Source organism: Ahaetulla prasina, chromosome 5 (genome assembly GCF_028640845.1).
Source record: "Ahaetulla prasina isolate Xishuangbanna chromosome 5, ASM2864084v1, whole genome shotgun sequence".
Lineage (NCBI taxonomy): Eukaryota > Metazoa > Chordata > Lepidosauria > Squamata > Colubridae > Ahaetulla > Ahaetulla prasina.
The window spans coordinates 1,342,018-1,366,510 of NC_080543.1; the positions used below are offsets into that span (position 1 = coordinate 1,342,018).

The 24,493-nt window shown below is 44.9% G+C and overlaps 2 protein-coding genes and 2 pseudogenes across 2 annotated transcripts in view; 1 reads left to right on the top strand and 3 right to left on the bottom strand.

Annotated features, from left to right (window-relative positions):
- LOC131199498 (olfactory receptor 52P1-like) lies at positions 1-1,485 on the bottom strand (annotated as a pseudogene).
- Positions 1,486-1,522: 37 nt separating this feature from the next.
- LOC131199346 (olfactory receptor 52K1-like) overlaps positions 1,523-24,493 on the bottom strand; it is a 46,047-nt pseudogene continuing 23,076 nt past the window's right edge.
- LOC131199467 (uncharacterized) overlaps positions 6,781-24,493 on the bottom strand; it is a 41,518-nt gene continuing 23,805 nt past the window's right edge. Inside the window, exon 2 of the mRNA XM_058185261.1 lies at positions 6,781-7,796. Within this exon, the coding sequence (XP_058041244.1) occupies positions 6,781-7,796 (1,016 nt within the window). The remainder of the gene's footprint in view (positions 7,797-24,493) is intronic.
- On the top strand, positions 14,493-15,586 carry LOC131200228 (olfactory receptor 52P1-like). Its single transcript, XM_058186772.1, has one exon. The coding sequence runs from the start codon at positions 14,633-14,635 to the stop codon at positions 15,584-15,586; it is 954 nt and encodes a 317-aa protein (XP_058042755.1). The 5' UTR covers positions 14,493-14,632.

Genomic DNA, 24,493 nt, shown 5'->3' on the forward strand with positions numbered 1-24,493 from the left:
TCACAAAGAAAAGAGTCCCAGCACCCTGTCCCGAATCTTCTTGGTCCGTAGGCCGTAGATGATGGGGTTCAGCGCAGGTGGAACTATGAGGTACACATTGGCAATGAGGATGTGGACAGAATGGGGGACGTTGTGGCCAAAGCGGAGGGTGAGGAAGGAGAAGACAGCTGTTGTGTAGAAGATGAGTATGACACAGATGTGGGAGCTGCAGGTGCCCAGGGCCTTGAAGCCGGCTTCTTTGGAGGGCAAGTCTCCTGTGCAGACTGCACTGGCTGCCTGTGGCCTTCCGGGTGCGCTTCAAGGTTTTGGTAATGATCTTCAAAGCGCTCCATGGCATAGGGCCGGGCTACTTACGGGACCGTCTGCTGCCACCGAATGCCTCTCACCGACCCGTGCGCTCTCACAGAGAGGGACTCCTCAGGGTGCCGTCAGCCAGGCAGTGCCGACTGGCGACACCCAGGGGAAGGGCCTTTTCTGTGGGGGCTCCCACCCTCTGGAACGAACTTCCCCCAGGACTTCGCCAACTTCATGACCTTTGAGCCTTCCGCCGCGAGCTTAAGACACATCTATTTATTTGCGCAGGACTGGACTAGAATTTTTAAATTTTTAAATATTTAAATTTTAAATCTGGTTTTAATGGGGTTTTATTATTTATATCTCTATTTTAAATATTCGGCCTTTGTAATAAGTTTTTTAAATTAATGTTTTATTCTGTACATATATATATATGTTTTATATGGCTGTAAACCGCCCTGAGTCCCTAGGGAGATAGGGCGGTATAAAAGTGTGAACAAATAAATAAATAAATAATAAATAAGTGGCAGACTGTGTGCAGGATCAGGCCATAGGAGAGGCTGATGAAGCAGACATCGAAGCCTCCAATCAGGAAAGCTAAGGTGAGGCTGTAGCCCCCACTGGCTGCTGTATCCGCACAAGCCAGCTTCAGCAGAGCCATGAACTTGCAGTAGCTGTGGACAATGACCTTGGACTTGCAGGAACGGGTGTGGGAGGAACAGCACCAGACCCCTCACCACCACAGTCAGCCCCACCTTAGCCAGGAGGGTGTTGGTGAGGACAGTCGCGTGGGGGTTACAAATAGCCATGTAGCGGTCGAGGGCCATGGCCAGGAAGAAGCCAGACTCCATGGCAGTGAAGGAGTGGATGAAGAACATCTGGGCCAGGCAGGCGTGGAAGCTGATGTCCTTCCTGCCAAACCAGAGGATGGTGAGCAGCTTGGGCAGGGTGGAGGAGGAGAGCACCAGGTCCGTGAGGGAGAGCATGCCCAGGAAGAGGTACATGGGCTCATGGAGGCTGGGCTCCATCTTGATCACCAGCAGGAGGCCAACGTTGCCCAGCAGAGCCACCAGGTACATGGAGCCGAAAGGGATGGAGAGCCAGCTGTGCAGGGACTCCAGCCCTGGGATGCCCAGGAGGGTGAAGGCATCGTGGAGTGTGGCTGTGGCATTCATGGAGGCACCAGAAAGGATGTGCTGCATGTCTCACCTTCATCTGCAGAGCCTCGTCAGTCAAAGTGGCCCTTAGGCAGAAGGAAAGGAGATTACATCAGGGAGTGGAACATGGGAGTGGAACATGGAGGATGGCCATGACATGTATATTGCACTGTTTTAATCTGGCTGTACATCGCCCTGAGTCCTTCGGGAGAAGGGCGGTATAAAAGTGTGAACAAATAAATAAATAAATAATAAATAAGTGGCAGACTGTGTGCAGGATCAGGCCATAGGAGAGGCTGATGAAGCAGACATCGAAGCCTCCAATCAGGAAAGCTAAGGTGAGGCTGTAGCCCCCACTGGCTGCTGTATCCGCACAAGCCAGCTTCAGCAGAGCCATGAACTTGCAGTAGCTGTGGACAATGACCTTGGACTTGCAGGAACGGGTGTGGGAGGAACAGCACCAGACCCCTCACCACCACAGTCAGCCCCACCTTAGCCAGGAGGGTGTTGGTGAGGACAGTCGCGTGGGGGTTACAGCCATGTAGCGGTCGAGGGCCATGGCCAGGAAGAAGCCAGACTCCATGGCAGTGAAGGAGTGGATGAAGAACATCTGGGCCAGGCAGGCGTGGAAGCTGATGTCCTTCCTGCCAAACCAGAGGATGGCGAGCAGCTTGGGCAGGGTGGAGGAGGAGAGCACCAGGTCCGTGAGGGAGAGCATGCCCAGGAAGAGGTACATGGGCTCATGGAGGCTGGGCTCCATCTTGATCACCAGCAGGAGGCCAACGTTGCCCAGCAGAGCCACCAGGTACATGGAGCCGAAAGGGATGGAGAGCCAGCTGTGCAGGGACTCCAGCCCTGGGATGCCCAGGAGGGTGAAGGCATCGTGGAGTGTGGCTGTGGCATTCATGGAGGCACCAGAAAGGATGTGCTGCATGTCTCACCTTCATCTGCAGAGCCTCGTCAGTCAAAGTGGCCCTTAGGCAGAAGGAAAGGAGATTACATCAGGGAGTGGAACATGGGAGTGGAACATGGAGGATGGCCATGACATGTATATTGCACTGTTTTAATCTGGCTGTACATCGCCCTGAGTCCTTCGGGAGAAGGGCGGTATAAAAATCTAAATAATAAATAAATAATTAAAAAATGACTGTGGACATAGCAACCTCTCTGTGACATTGCAGAGGTTAAAAGATAGATAATGATAGACATAGTTAGATGAATAGCTGATACAGATATAGATAGGTCAATAGACTGACATGATATAGAAAAAAAGGAAAGAAAGAAAGATAGAGATAGAGAGAAACCCAGAGACAATAGTGGAGTCAACCCATCTTATCTGGTGGGATGGCTCTAATATCTGTTGGGTGAAAATTTATGCACCTATAAGGCCGTTTTGAGAATTATTTGTCTACAAAACCCCAGAAGGCGGCTATGGCAAACAATATCCATCATATTTTTGCAAAAAACAGTACTTGGAAGTGCCCATCTAATTGCCAAGAACCAAAGACAATAGAGTTTGAGCTGCATTTATCATTTTGATCCTGTGGGTGGTACAGAAAATGCCTGCTCAAGTAAGGAACCCAGAGTGATCTGGGCTCCTCACCAAAGGAACGCTGAAGATCCCCAAAGCCTACAAGGTTACGGGCTATAGATCCCCTGAAATGGTACATACGTTTTTGAAAGACAAACAATAGCATGACCTTCACTAAAAGGAAGCCTAGCTCTCATAACAACATGAGTGTTCTCACTGTGGACTGACCTGGTGCCTCTAAATTCTGTACTTCTAAGGAGGGTCCCAGCTTGCAGACGGCGGGCTGGGAAGGAGGGGAAACTGACATGAAATACTGGGGCCCAGTTGTGTGCCCGAAGATGTCTCTGCCTCACACTGGTGGGTTTTGGAATTGCAGAAAAATGTTGATATTTGGGCAGAACAGCTTTCCCTTCCGCAGATATGAGGATCTGTCAAGGAGACGTTTCCTGAGCTCCACCTTACATGGAGCCCTGGACAGGAGGGGACCATCTGAGCAGCAGGTCCTTCACATTAGGGAATAGCCCCAGACAGAGTCAGGCTGGTCCAACATGGCTTCTGACTCAGCATCTACTAGAGCCTGAGAACTGTGGGGAGAGGTCTTCGTTTTGTTCTATTGATCTCTTTTTATTGTATTTCCTTTCCCTTGTTGATTTTGAGATCTGTGGCCTGGAAAACTAGGGATAAATGGCCAAGAAATATTTACACTTTCAAACTACCATACCAAGAAACAATGGAGCCCTTTAATTGAAGGACTTGCATGTGAGGACCCCAGACCCTTGCCCCACTCACAGTCACTGCTGGTCCCCCCTTCCGTTTCTCTCCCACTTAGCAAGATCTGAGCTGTTCCGCCTGGAGACTGACCTTGCTGGCTGATGCTTTTCCTGCAAAGAGGATCCAGGAGTTTATGAGCCAGGCAATTTATGAGTGGTCCTTCCTCATCACTTGGGTGGCCTTGGGGACTTCTGCCTCTCTTGTGGATCCCAGCGTCCTTTGCACAAGCAGCTCTTCTCCCTTGCCTGAGGGATTTCCAGTCATGGAAACAGTCTTCACAAGTCTAACCAACAAATCCAGTGTGTGGCTGGATTCCTGCTGACAAGAAGGATGCCAAGGAACCAGGAAGAGTGTCCAAGATGGTGGAGAACTTGGAAGCTCCACCCTGTGAAGTGAGGGGATGGCAGAAGAGTGAGGGTTTGGTCCATCTTCTCAAGCCTGGAGTCTAGAAATAGGACCAGGAGCAAAAAGATCGAAAAATCATACATGCCCATCATCAGAGAGTTGCTTCAATAGAAGGTCAAGGACTTGGAGGTTGCTCTTTTATCGCCCCAGGGGTAGCACGGCTTCACCAAGGACATTGCCGCTCTCTCACTGACTGTCAGGTTCCGGAGTGGCGCTTTGAAATAAGCTCCAGGCAACTGGGTTCCTACTTGTAGAGATCTTTATCAGTCCCTCCGTCAGGTTCCAACAGTCATCAACTTTCAAAGTGAGATATGGTCAGCGCTTTTGTGCAGGGCACACCACCTCCGTTTTAAAGGTTCCCGCGTTCCACCCATGACCCCATCCTTTGGCCCCGCCCCCATCTTGCATTTCTTCTACAGTTAACCCACATCTGACCAAGCAAGCCAATCGACACCAAACCTAGCCTGACCAAGCAAGCCAATCGACACCAAACCTAGCCTGCTTTAACTCAGCTTTTCCTCTCGGCTCATCGTTTGTGCATCTAGTGCAGCCTCTCCTTCCAATAATTTCTATTTTCAAATCCTATCCAATGAAATGTGCTCCTCTCCCATAATGTTTTCCAAACACCATGTATCTATAAGGGCAGATACTCTTAAAACTAACTTCTGGGTCCCTGGGTCCCAAATATCCTTCAATACATCCAGTGTTAAAGTATGGTCAGGGCCAGCCCAGGAACAATGAAACAATCCAGTGAACAATCCAGCTGCAGTTAGTCCAGAATGCGGCTGCGCGAGTAGTAACGGGAGCCACTCGTGGCTCCCACGTGACATCGCTGCTCCGTAGCTTGCACTGGCTTCCTGTGGTCTTTCGGGTGCGCTTCAAGATTTTGGTAACTATCTTTAAAGCGCTCCATGGCTTAGGACCCGGGTACTTACGAGACCGCCTGCTGTTACCCTTTGCCTCACAGAGAGGGTCTCCTCAGGGTGCCGTCCGCCAAACAGTGTCGGCTGGCGGCCCCCAGGAGTAGGGCCTTCTCTGTGGGGGCAGTGACGCTCTGGAACGAACTTCCCCCTGGCCTGCGTCAAGTGCCTGATCTTCGGACCTTCCGTCGTGAGCTCAAAACATATCTATTTATTAAAGCGGGACTGGCATAATTTGGGTTGAATTTTAAATTGGGTATTCTTAATATTTTTAAATTTTTAAATCTAAATTTTAATAATCAGCCTTTAAAATTTGCTCTTTTTAAATGTTGTTTTAAATGGTATATATTTTGTTTTTATTTTGGCTGTACACCGCCCTGAGTCCTTCGGGAGAAGGGCGGTATAAAAATTTAATAAAATAAATAAATAAATAAATAAAATAAATAATAAATAAAATTCAGTTCTTTATTTCTTTACACACAATAGACAGACTAAACCTTTAGGACTTTCACTCTGATCCGTCTCTGGATTGTGCTGCTTCCTGTGCCTCCCTCCTGTGGACCCACCACCACCATGTGCTCCCTCCCTCCTTCCTGGGAAACCGCAGCTCCACTGTAGCCCATCGTACCGTCTTCCCTCTGCGGGCATCGTCCTTCTCGCAAGTATTTGGATTCATTCTGTAATACCAAGGCCAATTTAAGTGCTCTTCTCCTTTGTGTCTCTGGGGATTCTCAGTCGTCCGGGTCACGGTTGTCCCAAAGGTGCTTTTTTAAAAGGTGGCTGGATTTTCTTGGGTTTTTTCCCTTGAAAATGTTTTGCTTCTCATCCAAGAAGCTTCTTTCATTCCGAAGAAGCTTCTTGAATATGAAGTGAAACTTCTTCAAAGAAAAACAAAGACAGTCCAGCTGCCTTTTGAAAAAGCACCTTTGGGACAACCATGGATGTTTGGGTAGTCGAGACTTAGGATGGCTCCACGAGACATTTGCATGTACAGTTGTGTGTTTGCCAAGTGTCAGTGCAGTGATCTGGTGCCCAGGCAGTTGGTTCCTTTGGATCCAGAGACAATAACTACATCAGTAAATAAAGGGATTTGAAGGGATTATTATTAGCTCAGGCAAGCATAACATAAAAAGTATGCAAATCAAGCGAGCTGCCAGGAGTTCCCTCACAACGACAGCAGAGATACCCCAGTGAGGGGGCAGGTCCCACAGTACCTAGCACTAGGCTCCATGCAGAAGCTCCCAACAATACCAACCATGGTTGTTATCAAAACCTGGCACCAGGACTTCATGACCCTGCAATGATCAGGAGATTACAAGACCTGACCTTGGCTGCTTAGCCCATGATTCCAGCATGGGAATCGAAAGTCTGAGACGTCCACAGCTTGGAAGCTACATGAAGTTTTCTTTCCCTTTTCTTCTTTCTTCAGTAAACAAGAGCAAAAGAACTCAAGCAGGCTAGATCAGGAGAGCTCTAAACGTCTAGACTTTTCTCAATATGAACGAGAAATCAAAATTTGTCTCTAAACTCCTCGAAAAAACAATGGTCTTCTGCATTGCCACTGTACTTTCCTCCAAGCATGTCTCAAAGCTTATGAGTCCTTTTTGTAAACCCTCCCTAGAATGGCAATAGATAAAATATTCCCTTAGTATGACACAAGGTGGGTCATCTGGGGGGCTGATAAGGAGAGCTCACAGAGGCCTTATAAGTCCCTCTTCCAACGGAGCCCCCTCAGCACTCGCTCAGGGATCTGCTTAGTTCTCACCCCATAGATAATGGGGTTCAAGGTTGGTGGTATCAGCAGGTAAACGTTGGCCACAGGGATGTGCACCTGAGGTGGGATGCTCCCGTGGCTGAAGCGATGGGTGAGGAAGGTGAAAACAGCTGTGCTGTAGAAAACCAGGATGACGCAGACGTGGGACCCGCAGGTGCCCAAGGCCTTGAGGCCAGCTTCTTTGGAGGGCAGCTGGCAGACTGTGTGCAGGATCAGGCCGTAGGACAGCCCAATGAAGAGGACATCAATGTCTCCAATCAGAGATGCCACCATCAGGTTGTAGGCCTTCGTGACTGCAGGGTCTGCACAAGCCAGCTTTACCACTGCCATGAACTCACAGTGGCTGTGGGTGATGAAGGGCAGCTTCCACACCAGGAAGGGGTGGGGAGAGAAGAGCACCAGCCTCCTGGCCAGGACTGCGCTGCCGATGGAGGCAATTCTGGGGCCTGAGAGGATGGCGGAGCGCCTCAGGGGTTTGCAAATGGCCACGTAGCGATCGTAGGCCATAGCCAGGAAGAAGCCGGATTCCATGGCGGTGAAGGAATGAATGACAAACATCTGGACCAGGCAGCTGCTAAAGCCAATGCTTCTGGCATCAAACCAGAAGATGGCCGGCATCTTGGGCAACGCTGAGGTGGACAGCACCAGGTCATTGACGGACAGCATGCAGAGAAAGAGGTACATGGGGTGGTGGAGCCTCGGGTCTGTCTTGATGAGCAGAAGAATGGTGCAGTTGCCCAGCAGGGCCACCAAGTACAAGGAGCCGAAGGGCAGTGCCAGCCAGGCATGCAGGGTTTCCAGCCCAGGGATGCCCAGGAGGAGGAAGGAGGAGGAAGCAATGGGACTGAAGGTGGAACGGTTGGAGGGAGGGGACTCCATGCCCAGCCTGGCAGTTTGGCCCTCCTTGGAGGAACCGATGGGCTGGTGGTCAGGATTACGAGGAGCTGCAAATAAGAATGACAGAATAACACAATTGGAAGGAACCTTGGAGGTCTTCTAGCCCACCCAACCCCCTGCTCAAGCAGGAAACCCCAGACCATTTTGGACAAATGGCTGTCCATTCTCTTCTTAAAAGCTTCCAGTGATGGAGCCCCTACAATTTCTGGAGAGAATAATAATAATAATAATAATAATAATAATAATAATAATTATTATTATTATTATTATTATTATTATTATTATTATTATTATTATTATTATTATTATTAAATTTTTATACCGCCCTTCTCCCGAAGGACTCAGGGCGGTGCACAGCCAGATAAAATCAACAATCCATAGATATAGTACAAATAAAAACAATGCTAAAAAACTTATTAAATTTGGCCCCTAAATTAAAATACATAAACCATAAAACCCCATTTAAAATTACAAATACAAATACTAATTCTATGCCAGTCCTGCGCGGAAGAAGCTGTTCCCCTCGTTAATTGTTAACAATTGTTAATTAAATGGAAGATTAAAGGTGAAGGAAACCAGAAGACACAGCTGGATCGGGAGATCCAGTCCGGACTGGGAGCATTTCACCCCTGCCTGGAAGGAATAATCAAGAAAGGGACCACAGGTGGAACTGACATGCTGAGGTGGCACCTGGAATACATACCTGAGATGACATCACCCTTCAGAAGAAATCAATGGAGGTGAAAAAGATGCCAGAATGGGCAGCCAAACTAATGAGGGGAATAGAGCACCCCTTTTCCCGTGAGCAAGGATTACAACACACAGGGTGTTCCTTGACCCCTTGTTCTGTCCCCCCACCGCAGTCCAGGAGGCACGAGAAATGACTCAATTAGCCGGCATTTGAATCCACGGCAGCTATCAGCTCTGGCAGCAACCCAGAGAGCGTCTGCCAAGGTTTTTCTGTTATCTTTCTTGATGCTGGTGTGTCAACCAGGAAGTCAGGAATAAACAGCACTTCAGCTCAAGTTCTCTCAAGGCAATTGGATTTGTTTGTCACAAAGCAGTAAAGCAGCCTCTCCTGCTTTTATACCCTGTAGGGTGTGGCTGCATGACTCAGCACTTTCTAGGCCTGCCCCACCCCTGCTTCTGTTGTTCCCGTCTACGAAACCTGGGATCTAACCAGGACTGATTGTCCTCAGCTGGGTCTGGAAGCGTTTCCTGGGCGGGGGGAGATATAGGAGACGGAGGCCTCGTCACCTCTTTCACCTGGCCTGCCTCTGGCTCCTGGAGCTGAGCCAGGGAAGCCGGCCCTGCAGAAGGGAGCCCTGACGGCCCTTCCCCCTCACTCTCTGAGTCACTCTCTGGCAGGGGGCCAGGCCCTGGGGGGGTGGGGGGGCTGGAGCCACAAAACTGCTTGAGTTGCTTTCCTCCAGACCTCAAGTTGGAGACTGGAATGGAGTAATTGATACAAGAAGGGATAAGAGAACCTCCTCCAAGAAGATACCTATACATGCAAAATTACCAAAATCCTTTTTTGAAATGATGGAAGACTTTGAGTTTAGAGATATATGGAGGTTACGGAATCCAGATGAGAGAGATTTTACTTTTTTTTCTGATAGGCATCAATCTTTTCACGTATTGATTTATTTTAATTTCTAATGACTTGCTTTCTAGGGTGAAGAAAACGAAGATATTTCCGAGGTGTTTAACTGACCATAGCCCAGTATGGATGGAATTATTACAAGGGAAAAAAGGTGGTAGAACATGGAGGTTGAATGAAAATCTGTTTAGATATGAGGATAATGTAACTTATTGTAAGAAACAGTTAAAAGAATTTTTTGATTTTAATATGTACAAAGGGACACCTATAGGAACTGTGTGGGAGGCGAGCAAAGCGTTTATTAGAGGATATTGATTTATTTGGACAATAGGCAAAGGAATAATAAAACAAAGGCAGTGTAGGTATTTGGAAGAAGAAATTCAAAGGAAGCAACAGTTATTAATTCAAAACCCACAAGATCATAAACTTAAAGAGGCTATAAAAATATTACAGAGTCAATTTAATATGTTAATGGCAGACCAGGTGGCAACGAATATACAATATGCTAAACATAATACCTTTTGTAATGCAAATAAACCTGGGAGATGGTTGGCATATAATTTAAGGAAGAAACAGAAAGCACGTGTCATACAAAAAATAGAATATAAAGGTAAAGAGATATACCAACAGGATAAAATTAAAAGGCATTCTCAGAATTTTATACTGCACTATATGCAAAAGACAAAATATTGAATAGGGACATTTATGATTATTTGAAAGATTATAAGGTTAATATTCTAACATTAGAACAGAGGGAGGAGTTGAATCGCCGATAGCTACTGGAGAAATAGTGGAGGCAATTAAACAATTAAAATGGGAAAACCCTGGTACAGATGGTCTTACAGCAACTTATTATAAAAAACACAGGATGAAATATTAGGCCCACTTAAAGAATTATTTAATCAGCCTCTCCTGCTTTTATACCCTGTAGGTGTGGCTCCATGACTCAGCACTTTCTAGGCCTGCCCCACCCCTGCTTCTGTTGTTCCCGCCTCTCTTGTCTACGAAACCTGGGATCTAACCAGGACTGATTGTCCTCAGCTGGGTCTGGAAGCGTTTCCTGGGCGGGGGGAGATATAGGAGACGGAGGCCTCGTCACCTCTTCCACCTGGCCTGCCTCTGGCTCCTGGAGCTGAGCCAGGGAAGCCAGCCCTGCAGAAGGGAGCCCTGACGGCCCTTCCCCCTCACTCTCTGAGTCACTCTCTGGCAGGGGGCCAGGCCCGGGTGTGGGGCTGGAGCCACAAAACTGCTTGAGTTGCTTTCCTCCAGACCTCAAGTTGGAGACTGGAATGGAGTAATTGATAAATATGGAAAGGTATCAGGATTTAAAATAAATCAGAATAAAACAAAAGTGATAATTAAAAATATGTCTATACAACAGAAACAAAACTAGAGGAAATGACAGGATTTCTGTACTTTGTCTTATCAGACAAGATTTTCTCTACATTTGTCATTCCTTCATTAACATCTTTTGGACATAGTCTCTCCAAGACTTAGATATTATAAATGACACTGTTAATATTGTAGCTGCAAATATGGAATACTGCATCCAGTTGTGGTCACCACAATACAAAAAAGATGTTGAGGCTTTGGAAAAATTGCAGAGAAGAGCAACAAAGATGATTAGGGGCTGAAGGCTGAAACATATGAAGAACGGTTGTAGGAATTGTGTATGTCTAGTTTAACGAAAAGAAGGACTAGGAGAGACATGATATCAGTCTTCCAATATTTGAGGGGCTGCCCCGAAGAAGTGGGGTGTGTGTGTCAATCTATTCTCCAAAGCACTCAAAGGCTGGACAAGAAGCAATAGATTGAAACTCATGAAAGAGAGAACCAATCTAGAACCAAGAAGAAATTCAAAGGAAGCAACAGTTATTAATTCAAAACCCACAAGATCACAAACTTAAAGAGGCTATGAAATATTAGGCCCACTTAAAGAATTATTTAATCAGATACAATTAGGAGTGGGAATACCCCGTCATGGAAAACATCTTTTATTTCACTGATACCAAAGAGGAGCAAGACTGCTCTAAACCTGGTAACTACAGGCCGATTTCACTTTTAAATAATGATTATAAGATTTTTGTAAAAATAATAGCAAATAGATTAATGTTAGTTTTACAACAAAGAATTCATATTGATCAATCTGGTTTTATAAAAGGGAGGCAGATGAGGAATAATGTTAGACAGATTATTAATATATTGGAATATTTGGAAAAGAAGAATACTTCAGCAGCACTTATTTTTGGATGCAGAGAAAGCCTTTGATCGATTGCATTGGGATTTTTTATTTAAATTAATAGAGAAAATGCAATTTGGAGACTGTTTTATTAGAATAATTAAAGCGATTTATGGAGAGCAAACAGCACAGATTATAGTAAATGGTAGTTTGACAGAAGTTATTAAGATTGCGAAAGGAACGAGACAGGGATGTCCCTTATCACCATTATTGTTTGTTTTGACTCTGGAACCATTATTAGATAAAATACGAGAATTAATGAAAATAGAGGGAATTAAGATTAGACAATATGAGTATAAAGTTAGAGCTTTTGCAGATGATGTAGTGGTTACGTTAACGAATCCTATAAATTCAAGTAGATTTTTGTTGGAAGTAATTGATAAATATGGAAAGGTATCAGGATTTAAAATAAATCAGAATAAAACAAAAGTGATAATTAAAAATATGTCTATACAACAGAAACAAAAACTAGAGGAAATGACAGGATTTGAGGTAGTACTTTGTCTTATCAGACAAGATTTTCTCTACATTTGTCATTCCTTCATTAACATCTTTTGGACATAGTCTCTCCAAGACTTAGATATTATAAATGACACTGTTAATATTGTAGCTGCAAATCTGGAATACTGCATCCAGTTGTGGTCACCACAATACAAAAAAGATGTTGAGGCTTTGGAAAAATTGCAGAGAAGAGCAACAAAGATGATTAGGGGCTGAAGGCTGAAACATATGAAGAACGGTTGTAGGAATTGTGTATGTCTAGTTTAACGAAAAGAAGGACTAGGAGAGACATGATATCAGTCTTCCAATATTTGAGGGGCTGCCCCGAAGAAGTGGTGTGTGTGTGTCAATCTATTCTCCAAAGCACTCAAAGGCTGGACAAGAAGCAATAGATTGAAACTCATGAAAGAGAGAACCAATCTAGAACCAAGAAGAAATTTCCTGACTGAGAACAATTAATTGATGTAATGGCTTGTATTTAGAAGGTGTGGATGCTCCATTGCTGGAGGTTTTCAAGAAAAGATTGGGCAGTCATTTATCCAGAATAGAAGAGAGTCTCCTGCTTAAGCATGGGTTGGACTAGAAGACCTCCAAGGTCCCTGCCAACTCTTATGTTGTTCTGTTCTGAATTTCTGACTCCATTCTTCAAAGATCTTCTTTATTATTTCCAATATTTTGTGTCACTTGTAAGGCCTAATTAACTGACATCAATACAGGACTGTATTCCCCTCCCCCGTACTCCTTAAAATACTTAGTCCCCACTAATGTCCAGTTTCTAAAATAATAAAATCATTTATTTTTGTTACGAGCCAAGATAGCTCACAAGAAGCTATTTATTTTTACAGTTATTTCAAAATCTTGTAGTAAAAGTCAATATTTCAAATTTGTCTGAATCCTTAATTTGTTTATAATTTTCTTAGATCAAAATCTTATTTAGCTTTTTGCCATTTATTTCCAATTCTTTAAATTCTTATTTAAAGAATCTATGTTTAATTTTTATTTTGTTGAAGAACGGAGGTAAACTCACCAGGTAACTGATAGATAGATAGATAGATAGATAGATAGATAGATAGATAGATAGATAGATAGATAGATAGATAGATAGATAGATAGATAGATAGATATTTTGCAAGGCAACTGCTTTGAAGAAACCTGAATTTTGTAGACAAAGTGAGATCCATTCAAGAGACTGCCTTCTTCTCCAGTATCAACTAATCTGAAAGCTGCAAAGCAGTCCAGGTTATATTCTAAAAAAAAACCCACACCTTTACATTTTCTCTCTCCCATCATGCTGAAGAGGGAAATCCAGGAAGCTGTTTTTCCCTCAGACCAAGTACGGGGTCCTTTGAACCTTGTTCTTCTGACTCAAAGGGCCCTTGGCCGGGTGTGTTTCCCCACCCCTTTAAGCTTGGTGAGATGCAGGCAATGACCCCATGATGTCAGTAAAGGAGGCCCCAGAGGGAGCTCAACCATTGATGATGTTCTGACAACCATTGATGATCACTACGTTGGTGCCTGCAGGGTCTGAAAGTATTGCCCCTCATTTTGGAAGCATCTGTCATGAATTTGTCCTCTTCTGCTTAGGCATATCATACTAGAGAGAGATATGAAATGGAATCGTTGGACTTTCTGGGAACATTCATCGGGATCAGGTGTCTCCAAACTTGGCAACTTTAAGACTTGTGGACCAACTCCCAGAATTCCTCAGCTTCTGGAAGTTGAAGTCCACAAGTCTTAAAATTGCCATGTTTGGAGATCCCTGACTCCGATGAATGATGTCGGGGCATCAAGACAATGTTCAGCAAGATGATCAGGGATTATCCTGTAGCCTTTCTGTTAATGAGCACTCATGAGAAGAGAAAACCAGGGAATAAAAGCCCAGGCACCCGGGGGTAGAGCGAAGAGGTCCCACCAGCCAGAAATACCCAGAGCACCTGAATCGGCTTGGTACCTGGATTCAGAGGGAGGCAGGGGAGGGAGAAGGCAATCCTTTGGCTCTCTGGGGCTGCTTGTGCAAAGGGCCCGGGGATCTGCAGGAGGGACAGAAACTCTCCCAAGGCCACTGAAGTGGTGGGGAAGGACCGGTCATAACCTGCCTGGCTGTTGACTCCTGCACTCTCCTTGCAGGAAAAGCATCAGCGAGCAGTGTGTCTGAAGTGGACCCCCAGGTCAGTCTCTGGGCTGAATGGCTCAGATCTTGGGAGACTGGATGACTCTACTTTCAATTATCTCCTTCACTTTCTATCATAGCTTGTCTCTGTCTCTGTCTCTCCATCAACTCCATCTCCATCTGCATATCTCCATCTCTCCAACACCATCTCCATTGTGTCCATCTCTCTGTCTCCATCTCTCCATCTTCATATTTCCATCTCCATCTCATTCTCTAACCTATTTTTAACCCCACAGATTGGCTACAAGATCACAGAGAGGTTGCTATGTCCACAGTCACGGCTATCTTCCATGTTCCATTCCCTGATGTAATCTCCTTTCCTTCTGCCTAAGGGCCACTTTGACTGACGAGGCTCTGCAGATGAAGGTGAGACATGCAGCACATCCTTTCTGGTGCCTCCATGAATGCCACGGCCACACTCCACGATGCCTTCACCCTCCTGGGCATCCCAGGGCTGGAGTCCCTGCACAGCTGGCTCTCCATCCCTTTCGGCTCCATGTACCTGGTGGCTCTGCTGGGCAACGTTGGCCTCCTGCTGGTGATCAAGATGGAGCCCAGCCTCCATGAGCTCATGTACCTCTTCCTGGGCATGCTCTCCCTCACGGACCTGGTGCTTTCCTCCTCCACCCTGCCCAAGCTGCTCGCCATCCTCTGGTTTGGCAGGAAGGACATCAGCTTCCACGCCTGCCTGGCCCAGATGTTCTTCATCCACTCCTTCACTGCCATGGAGTCTGGCTTCTTCCTGGCCATGGCCCTCGACCGCTACATGGCTATTTGTAACCCCCTGCACCACGCGACTGTCCTCACCAACACCCTCCTGGCTAAGGTGGGGCTGGCTGTGGTGGTGAGGGGTCTGGTGCTGTTCCTCCCACACCCGTTCCTGGTGGGGCGGCTGCCCTTCTGCAAGTCCAAAGTCATTGTCCACAGCTACTGCGAGTTCATGGCTCTGCTGAAGCTGGCTTGTGCGGATACAGCAGCCAGTGGGGGCTACAGCCTCACCTTAGCTTTCCTGATTGGAGGCTTCGATGTCTGCTTCATCAGCCTCTCCTATGGCCTGATCCTGCACACAGTCTGCCACTTGCCCTCCAAAGAAGCCAGCTTCAAGGCCCTGGGCACCTGCAGCTCCCACATCTGTGTCATACTCATCTTCTACACAACAGCTGTCTTCTCCTTCCTCACCCTCCGCTTTGGCCACAACGTCCCCCATTCTGTCCACATCCTCATTGCCAATGTGTACCTCATAGTTCCACCTGCGCTGAACCCCATCATCTACGGCCTACGGACCAAGAAGATCCGGGACAGGGTGCTGGGACTCTTTTCTTTGTGATGTCTCATGACCTTCCCAAGCACTGTTGCAGTGTTGGACTAAAAGTGTCTCTTCCCAGAGAAGATCTGCACCTGTTGCAATCCCCAACCGAAGGAAAGGAAGTTGCAGTTTAGGGTCAGTTTGGAGGAAAAAATATCTGTTGGGTCTTTCTGCTGTCTCTCAAAGGAAGCCTGGCAATATTCTTTGTTAGGATATTTACATTTTGTAGCTGGAAGAGGGAAATGTGCCAGAATAGATGGCCGTAGTTGATTGGCTGGAGAGTGCCGGTTCCTGCGTGAGGCAATCTGTGCTATGACTGGTTGCTGTGGGTGTAAAGGGGGTGTTTCCCTTTTCCCCCCACCTTTTTCTTCTGTGTGTGCTCTATGTGCTGTCAGTGATTTACCTCATGATGCTCCTGTTTGCCTGACTATCTTGTCTGCTGTACATGCAATTGTTAAATAAATTTACATGTATACAGTGATGGGATTCAAGTAATTTAACAACCGGTTCTCTGCCCTAATGAATTCTTCCAACAACCAGTTTGCCAAACTGCTCAGAAAGTTAACAACCGGTTCTCCCGAAGTGGTGCGAACTGGCTGAATCCCACCACTGCATGTTGTCACACTGTTCGTGTTGACAACTCTGACTTAATTTGGCCTCTTACTGCACCATTCCTTGTAATATAGATGATCAGCCATAAATATCTCCTTTGGCCAGGGGTTCGCAAGTGGTTCTGGTGGCCCCTGACAGACATCTGGGACCCCTAACAAGAGTTTCAGAGGTTCTCGTCTTGGGGTCCACCAGATATTCTAACCAACGAGTGAGACCACAACTAACAAGCTTCTCACAACTCTTCCCTTGCAACCCATCTCCAGATGAAGGTGCCTGTCAGTCTGAAGGCCAGGGGTCCATATAAGATGGAGCCCATCTCCCCTCTTTTCTTCCCCCTCCTGGAGAAAGCCATAAGATGTTGCAAGGGGAAGAATGGCTGCAGTTCTCCACAGCTGTCACCCTTTGCTGTCACCTGCTGTGTTTGTGGCCCTTCCACGGCTAGCCTATCAGTTGGGGAGAGCAACTCAGGGTGATCTAGGGCAGCGGCCCCCAACCTTTTGGGTGCCAGAGACCGATGCCACGGAGGGTGGTTTGTTCCATGGACCGGGGACCCCCGTGGTTTAGGGCACTGCCTGGATCCCACGCATGCACAGCTGGAGCTTAGCTTGCTTGTGTGGCCAGTTCCTGGTGGGTTACAGACCGGGGTTTGTGGACCCCTCGCTGGGGAGAGACTCTTTGCCCACCGAGCAGAGGGGCCTGTCTTGGAATCCCTCTTGGATTGGTCAGTAAAAGATGCCCCTCCATCATCGGACCCCCCTCATACTATTCATGGTTACCTGAGCATAAAAAACAAATAAGAACTACTAAACGAAAGAAATTTAAAGCAGAATGGAGTTTACGCAAAGACCCTTTACTGTAACTCTCCTTCCCCTTCTGCTTTTATTTGTACCACGACCAGTTTTATTATTACCTTCCAGCCCTTTGTGTCTTTACTTCTTTCAATTTCTCACTTCTCTCTCTCTCTCCTTCTGTCTTTTATCCCATTAATTCCAGGCAACTAAGGTTTCCTGGTTTACCCTTCCTCTTGACCCCTTCCCTCATCCTTCCATTTGCAGGTTGATCCTTCTGTACGAATAAAGCTTTTGTTGTTGTTTTTTAACCTTGTCACTTGCATTTGTCTTCAATCCAAAATGATTTACCACCAGTCATTCTGGCGCTGCCTCTTCTTTTAAGCCAATTCCACAGCAGTCCCTTAAGGGGAAGATGGACAGCCACCTCTTTCAAAGCAGCTGGAACCAGCTCAGGAGTGAAATCCAGCAGGTTCAGACAGGTTCTGGAGAACCGGTAGCAGAAATTTTGAGCAGTTCAGAGAAACGGCAAATGCCACCTCTGGCTGGCCCCAGACTGGGAGGGAATGGAGATTTTGCAGTATCCTTCCCCTGCGACACCCACCAAGCCACGCCCACCAAACCCACCAACCACACCCACAAAACCGGTAGTAAAAAAAATTGGATTTCAGCACTGAACCAGTTCCTCCCACAGAGAAGCCTTCACCAGTGCCTTGTGTTCCAAAGGTGGAAAAATGAATAGAAGTAGAATTATTAGATATACAAATAACTGCAAATATAGCAGTGCAAAGAGTGAATAGTTGTGAGGGGTCACTAGCTTTGATGATGTTCCCTAGTTTGGGACATGAAACGTCTGCAAGAAAACAAGCAAACTCAGAGAGCACCAAGGAACCCTCGCGTCAACCCTGAGCTACAAATATTCTTTTATGAATACTTGTGGAAAGAAGCAAGAATAGCTACATGTAAATGACATGAAGGTTGGAAAGGGAGAGATGAGTAGAGAGAGTGAAGGAAGAAAGTAGGTAGGAAAGAGAGAGGAAGAAGAAAGGGGAAAGAGAGAGGGTTAGAAAGGGTGGAAAAGAAGAGTGGGGAAGGACGAGAGGAAGTAGAAAAGTGAAGGAGAAGAAGGATGAAGAAAGTAGAAGAAAGTAGAGAAGGGAGGAGGAAAGGTTGTGCTGGGCAGGTCCGAATAAGTAACAAATGAAAGTTAATGACTAATGTTGAATAAGAGACTGTACATTGAATAGGTTGTTGGAAAATGGAAATAAAACTTTAAAAATAAATAAATAAATAAACGACATGGAAGTGCTTTTTGATAGCATAGAATAACAGAGTTGGAAGGGACCTTGGAGGTAATAATAATAATAATAATAATAACAACAACAACAACAACGAGTTGGAAGAGACCTTGGAGGTTTTCTAGTCCAACCCTACACCATTTCAGACAAATGGGTGTCCAATCTTTTCTTTAAAACTTCCAGTGTTGGAGCATTCACAATGTCTGGAGTCAAGTTGTTCCACTGATTAATTGTTCTCAATGTCAGGACATTTCCCCTTAATTCCAGGTTGCTTCTCTCCTGGATTAGTTTCCACCCATTGCTTCTTATTCTGCCTTCAGGTGCTTTGGAGAATAGCTTGACTCCCTCTTCTCTGTGACAACCCCTCAAATATTAAAAGACAGCTGTCATGTCGCCCCGGTCCTTCTTTTCATTAAACTAAACATGCGCAATTCCAGCAGCTGTTCTTTATAAGTTTTATCCTCCAGTCCCTAATCTTCTTTGTTGCTCTTCTCTGCACTCTAGAAACTAGAGTCTCAATATCTTTTTATAATATGGTGGCCAAAACTGGATGCAGTATTCTAACTGAAAACAGTTGAATATGGAAAGAAGAGAATTACTATGTCAATTTAATGAGGAAAGAACGAGGATACAATTGTTTGCAACTGCTGTAAAGAAGACTGGAAATCACTTCTTTTTCTTTTTGTCTATTTGTTTTATATTCCCTTATTTAGTCATAGAGAGGATCTCTCTCCTCCCCTCCTCCTCCCTGTCATCTCTATGATCCAGCCTCCTCAATGGACTTATTCAGTGTTGATCAACCCCTTTGTATACATAGGTCTGTGTGGGTGTGGGTGTGGGTGTGGGTGTGGGTGTGGGTGTGGGTGTGGGTGTGGGTGTGGGTGTGGGTGTGGGTGTGGGTGTGGGTGTGGGTGTGGGCAGAGGAAGGAAGCCCAAGAAACTCTTGACTGGCTGCAGTTGAAAGAAACAGGTGGGAAAGCAATGCGGCACTACAAAAGCTGGAAGGAATGGATTTTTGCTTTAATTGTATTTCCTCCTCATCTGCTGCCTTTCATTCTTGGCTTAGTCTTTGTTCTTTCCTTTCTGCACCACCTATCTTGCCCTGAAAGGGAATAGTTACACTAACAGTAACAGAATAAGCAAAGTGGACAAGACTTGCTCAAGGAGAAGGCCTTATAAAGTGGTATTAACACTTCACGTGATCTTGATTCTATCCCTCTGTTTATGCAGTTATGCAGAACTGTGTTGGCTTTTTTGGCAGCTGCTGCACACGGTTGGCTCATATCTAAAGGGTTGTCCACTAGGACTTCAAGATCCTTCTCACAGTTACTACTATTGAGCAAGGTACCACATATACGATACCTGTGCATTTTGGGGTTTTTTTGGCCTAAATGTAGAACCTTACTTTTTTCACTGTTGAATTTCATTTTGTTAGATAGCACCCAATGTTCTAGTCTGTCAAGGTCTTCAAGTTCAACCCCTTGCTTAGGCAAGAAACCCTACACCATTTCAGACAAATGGGTGTCCAATCTTTTCTTTAAAACTTCCAGTGTTGGAGCATTCACAATGTCTGGAGTCAAGTTGTTCCACTGATTAATTGTTCTCAATGTCAGGACATTTCCCCTTAATTCCAGGTTGCTTCTCTCCTGGATTAGTTTCCACCCATTGCTTCTTATTCTGCCTTCAGGTGCTTTGGAGAATAGCTTGACTCCCTCTTCTCTGTGACAACCCCTCAAATATTAAAAGACAGCTGTCATGTCGCCCCGGTCCTTCTTTTCATTAAACTAAACATGCGCAATTCCAGCAGCTGTTCTTTATAAGTTTTATCCTCCAGTCCCCTAATCTTCTTTGTTGCTCTTCTCTGCACTCTAGAAACTAGAGTCTCAATATCTTTTTATAATATGGTGGCCAAAACTGGATGCAGTATTCTAACTGAAAACAGTTGAATATGGAAAGAAGAGAATTACTATGTCAATTTAATGAGGAAAGAACGAGGATACAATTGTTTGCAACTGCTGTAAAGAAGACTGGAAATCACTTCTTTTCTTTTTTGTCTATTTGTTTTTATATTCCCTTATTTAGTCATAGAGAGAGGATCTCTCTCTCCCTCCCTCCCTCCCTCCCTGTCATCTCTCTATGATCCAGCCTCCTCAATGGACTTATTCAGTGTTGATCAACCCCCTTTGTATACATAGGTCTGTGTGGGTGTGGGTGTGGGCAGAGGAAGGGAAGCCCAAGAAACTCTTGACTGGCTGCAGTTGAAAGAAACAGGTGGGAAAGCAATGCGGCACTACAAAAGCTGGAAGGAATGGATTTTTGCTTTAATTGTATTTCCTCCTCATCTGCTGCCTTTCATTCTTGGCTTAGTCTTTGTTCTTTCCTTTCTGCACCACCTATCTTGCCCTGAAAGGGAATAGTTACACTAACAGTAACAGAATAAGCAAAGTGGACAAGACTTGCTCAAGGAGAAGGCCTTATACTTATACCATTCTGGTCAAATGGCTGTCCAAACTTGTCTTGAAACTTTCCAGTGGTGGACCATCCAGACTTTCTGGAGAGAAGCCATTCCACTGATGAATGGTTCTCAGTGTCAAGAAATTTTCTTTTCCTTTTTTTTTTTTTTTTATTCAAAAAGTTTTACAAAATTTTTTTCCCCCCCTTTCCCCCCCTCCTCCCTCCCTTCGCAACCCCTCCCCCGACTTCCCGGAACAAGCACAAGGTATAGTTAAAAGTAAAACAAACATATGCTAAAAAATTTTCGTCCCAACTTAATTATACCCCTACAATCATCAATTCCTAACTTCCCCCCAAAGCAATCAAACATAATACATCATAATCATTCAAAAACAGTCTGATAACTCTTAGTCTGATATCTACGTTGAATATAGTCAATCCATTTTTTCCATTCCTTTAAGTATCTTTCTTGCGTATTGTCTTTCAAAAAGGCTGATATCTTCGCCATCTCAGCCAAATTGGCAACTTTCAATATCCATTCTTGTATTGTTGGTACTTCTTTTTTCTTCCAATATTGTCCTATTAGTAATCTTGCTGCAGTTATTAGATTTAAAATCAATTTAGTCTCAATTACTGTACAATCCGTAATAATTCCCAACAAGAAAAATTGCGGCAGGAAAAGAAATTTTCTTTTCCTTGATCAAGGTTTGTAGTCCATATGTTTCTCCACTGCAAAAACATATGGACTACCAACCTTGATCAAGGAAAAGCAATAGATGCAATCTACATAGACTTCTGCAAAGCTTTTGATTCAGTAGTACATGATAAACTACTCCTCAAACTAAAATCCTACGGCATTTCGGGACCTCTTCACAATTGGATAAATGCCTTCCTGTCAAACAGACAACAAGTGGTCAAAATTGGTAACGCTTTATCAAATCCTGTTCCTGTCAAAAGTGGCGTTCCCCAAGGTAGTGTTCTTGGACCAACACTCTTCATACTATACATAAATGATCTCTGCGACTTCATCTCAAGTTATTGTGTTCTCTTTGCTGACAATGTCAAACTATTTAATACCACTAATAATACTTCTACCCTTCAAGAAGACCTCGACTTAATTTCCGATTGGTCTAAAACTTGGCAACTCCAAATCTCAACCAGCAAATGCTCAGTCTTACATATTGGAAAAAAGAACCCTAACATCAAGTACAAACTTGATGGACATTACCTTACAGATGACCCCCACCCTGTCAAAGATCTTGGAGTTCTCATATCAAATGACCTTAGTGCCAAAGCTCACTGCAACTACATAACGAAAAAAGCCCTAAGAGTTGTAAACCTAATTTTTTTATTTATTTATTTACATTTATATCCCGCCCTTCTCCGAAGACTCAGGGCGGCTTACAGTGTGTAATTTTACGCAGCTTCTTTTCTAAAAACTCTACACTACTAACTAGAGCATACAAAACATTTGCCAGACCTATTCTTGAATACAGCTCATCCGTCTGGAACCCATACCACATCTCTGACATAAATACAATAGAAAGAGTCCAGAAATATTTTACTAGAAGAGTTCTTCACTCCTCCGAAAACAACAAAATACCTTATACCAACAGACTTGAAATCCTGGGATTAGAAAACTTACAACTCCGTCGACTTCGACATGACCTGTGTTTAACACACAAAATCATCTATTGCAATATCCTTCCTATAAAAGACTACTTCAGCTTCAATCGCAATATTACAAGAGCAAAAAATAGATTCAAGCTAAATGTCAACCGCTTCAAACTTGATTGCAGAAAATATGACTTCTGTAACAGAGTTGTTAATGCTTGGAACTCATTACCTGACTCCATAGTCTCTACTCAAAATCCCAAAATCTTCAACCAAAAACTGTCTACTATTGACCTCACCCCATTCCTAAGAGGGCTATAAGGGGCGTGCATAAGAGCACAAAAGTGCCTACCGTTCCTGTCCTATTGTTCCCTTCATTATATCAAATTGATATAGTTGATGCATATTTTTTTACATACATATATATATATATATATATATATATATATATATATATATATATATATATATATATATTCTTCAAAATATGTTGTTTTATCTATGACAATTGTTTGTGTATACTGTTGTGACAAAAAGAAATAATAAAAAAAAATTCCTCCTTAATTCCAGGTTGGATCTCCCTTGTGTTATTCCTTGTCCTGCCCTCAGATGCTTTGGGGAATAGCTTAATGCCATCCTGTCTGCCACAGCTCCTCAAATATTAGATGACTGCTATCAAACCGGCCTTATGCCTTCCTCACTAGGCCAGACAAATTGAATAGATGATGGATTTTTTTTCTTGCATGTGTGAATGCCTGTATGGAGGTCGAGTCATGGCAACTGGATGTCTTTTTTCACCTTACAGCATCCAGACATTAATTCACACCCACCCTAAGTTTTTCCTTTGGCCTCTGTGTGTCCTGGAGGGAAGACCCAAGGCCTCCAGGGAGGCGAGTGCGCGATCTTCTGTGCAACTCAGCAGCCCTGAGATCCCCGAGGGGAACTCCAGGGGGCGCCAGGCCATAAAAGCTGCTCCTTGTGCCGCCAGGTGGCGCAGACAAGAGGGAGCAGCTGTCCTGGTCTCCCTGGATGCAGCTGCGGGCAGAAGCTCCCCTCTGGCAGGCCAGCTTCCCCTTTCCATGGCTGAGCCCACCTGGCAGGGACTCTTTCCAGGTGAGAGGGCAGGGCGAGGGCTGGAGAGGGCAGGAGGGTGTCTGGCAAGGGCAGGGTCAGTTGCTGCATGATAGGAGGACAAGTTTATTTGTTTATTTTTAAACTTATGTGCTGCTCTAGTTGGCTAACATTCAATTAAAATGCAATATTAAGCATCAAAACAATAAATAAGATTTAAAATTTAAAGTTCAGTTAAAGTTGCTGCTGATCACTTGGTGTGATCTTGAGCGCCCAGAGCAAACGAAAGATATATAAGTGATAAAAACCGAGCAATATCTGCCCTGTGAGAGCCACTTTGGTGCCATGGTTAAAGGTGTCATTCCTGAAGGCAGGAGACGTGACTCCCCACCACCACCTTAGGTGCATCTGTGTCTTAAGGGCCAGGCCGGGGCAGTTGCTGAGTGATGGAAATGCTGTCCTTCTTCTGCTTTACGTCTTCCTGAACACCATCCCTCTGCTAAACAAATAATTCCCTCGACACTGTCGAACTATTCACTAAATCTGCACTACTATTAATCTTCTCATTGTTCCCATCACCCATCTCCTCCCACTTATGACTGTATGACTGTAACTTTGTTGCTTACAGAAAGTGATATTATAGCAGTCTTCCAATATTTGAGGGGTTGCCACAAAGAAGAGGGGGTCCACCTATTCTCCAAAGCACCAGACGGCAGGACAAGAAGCAATGGATGGAAACCAATCATGGAGAGAAGCAACCTAGAACTAAGGAGAAAGCTCCTGACAGTGAGAACAATGAACCAGTGGAACAGCTTGCCACCAGAAGTTGTGGGTGCTCTATCACTGGAGGCTTTTAAGAAGAGATTAGACAGTCAATTTTCTGAAATATTGGAACTCCTGGTTGAACAGAGGGTTAGAAGACCTCCAAAGTCCCTTCCAACTCTGTTTTTTTTTTTTTATTCTGTAATTTGGATTCAGTGAAAAGTCTGCAACATAGACTAAGGAGAGCGTCTTTCAGGGATTCTGCGGTGACACAGCATTGCAAGCTGACTCTGCCCACAGCCAGGAGTTCAGTCTTGACTGGCTCAGGT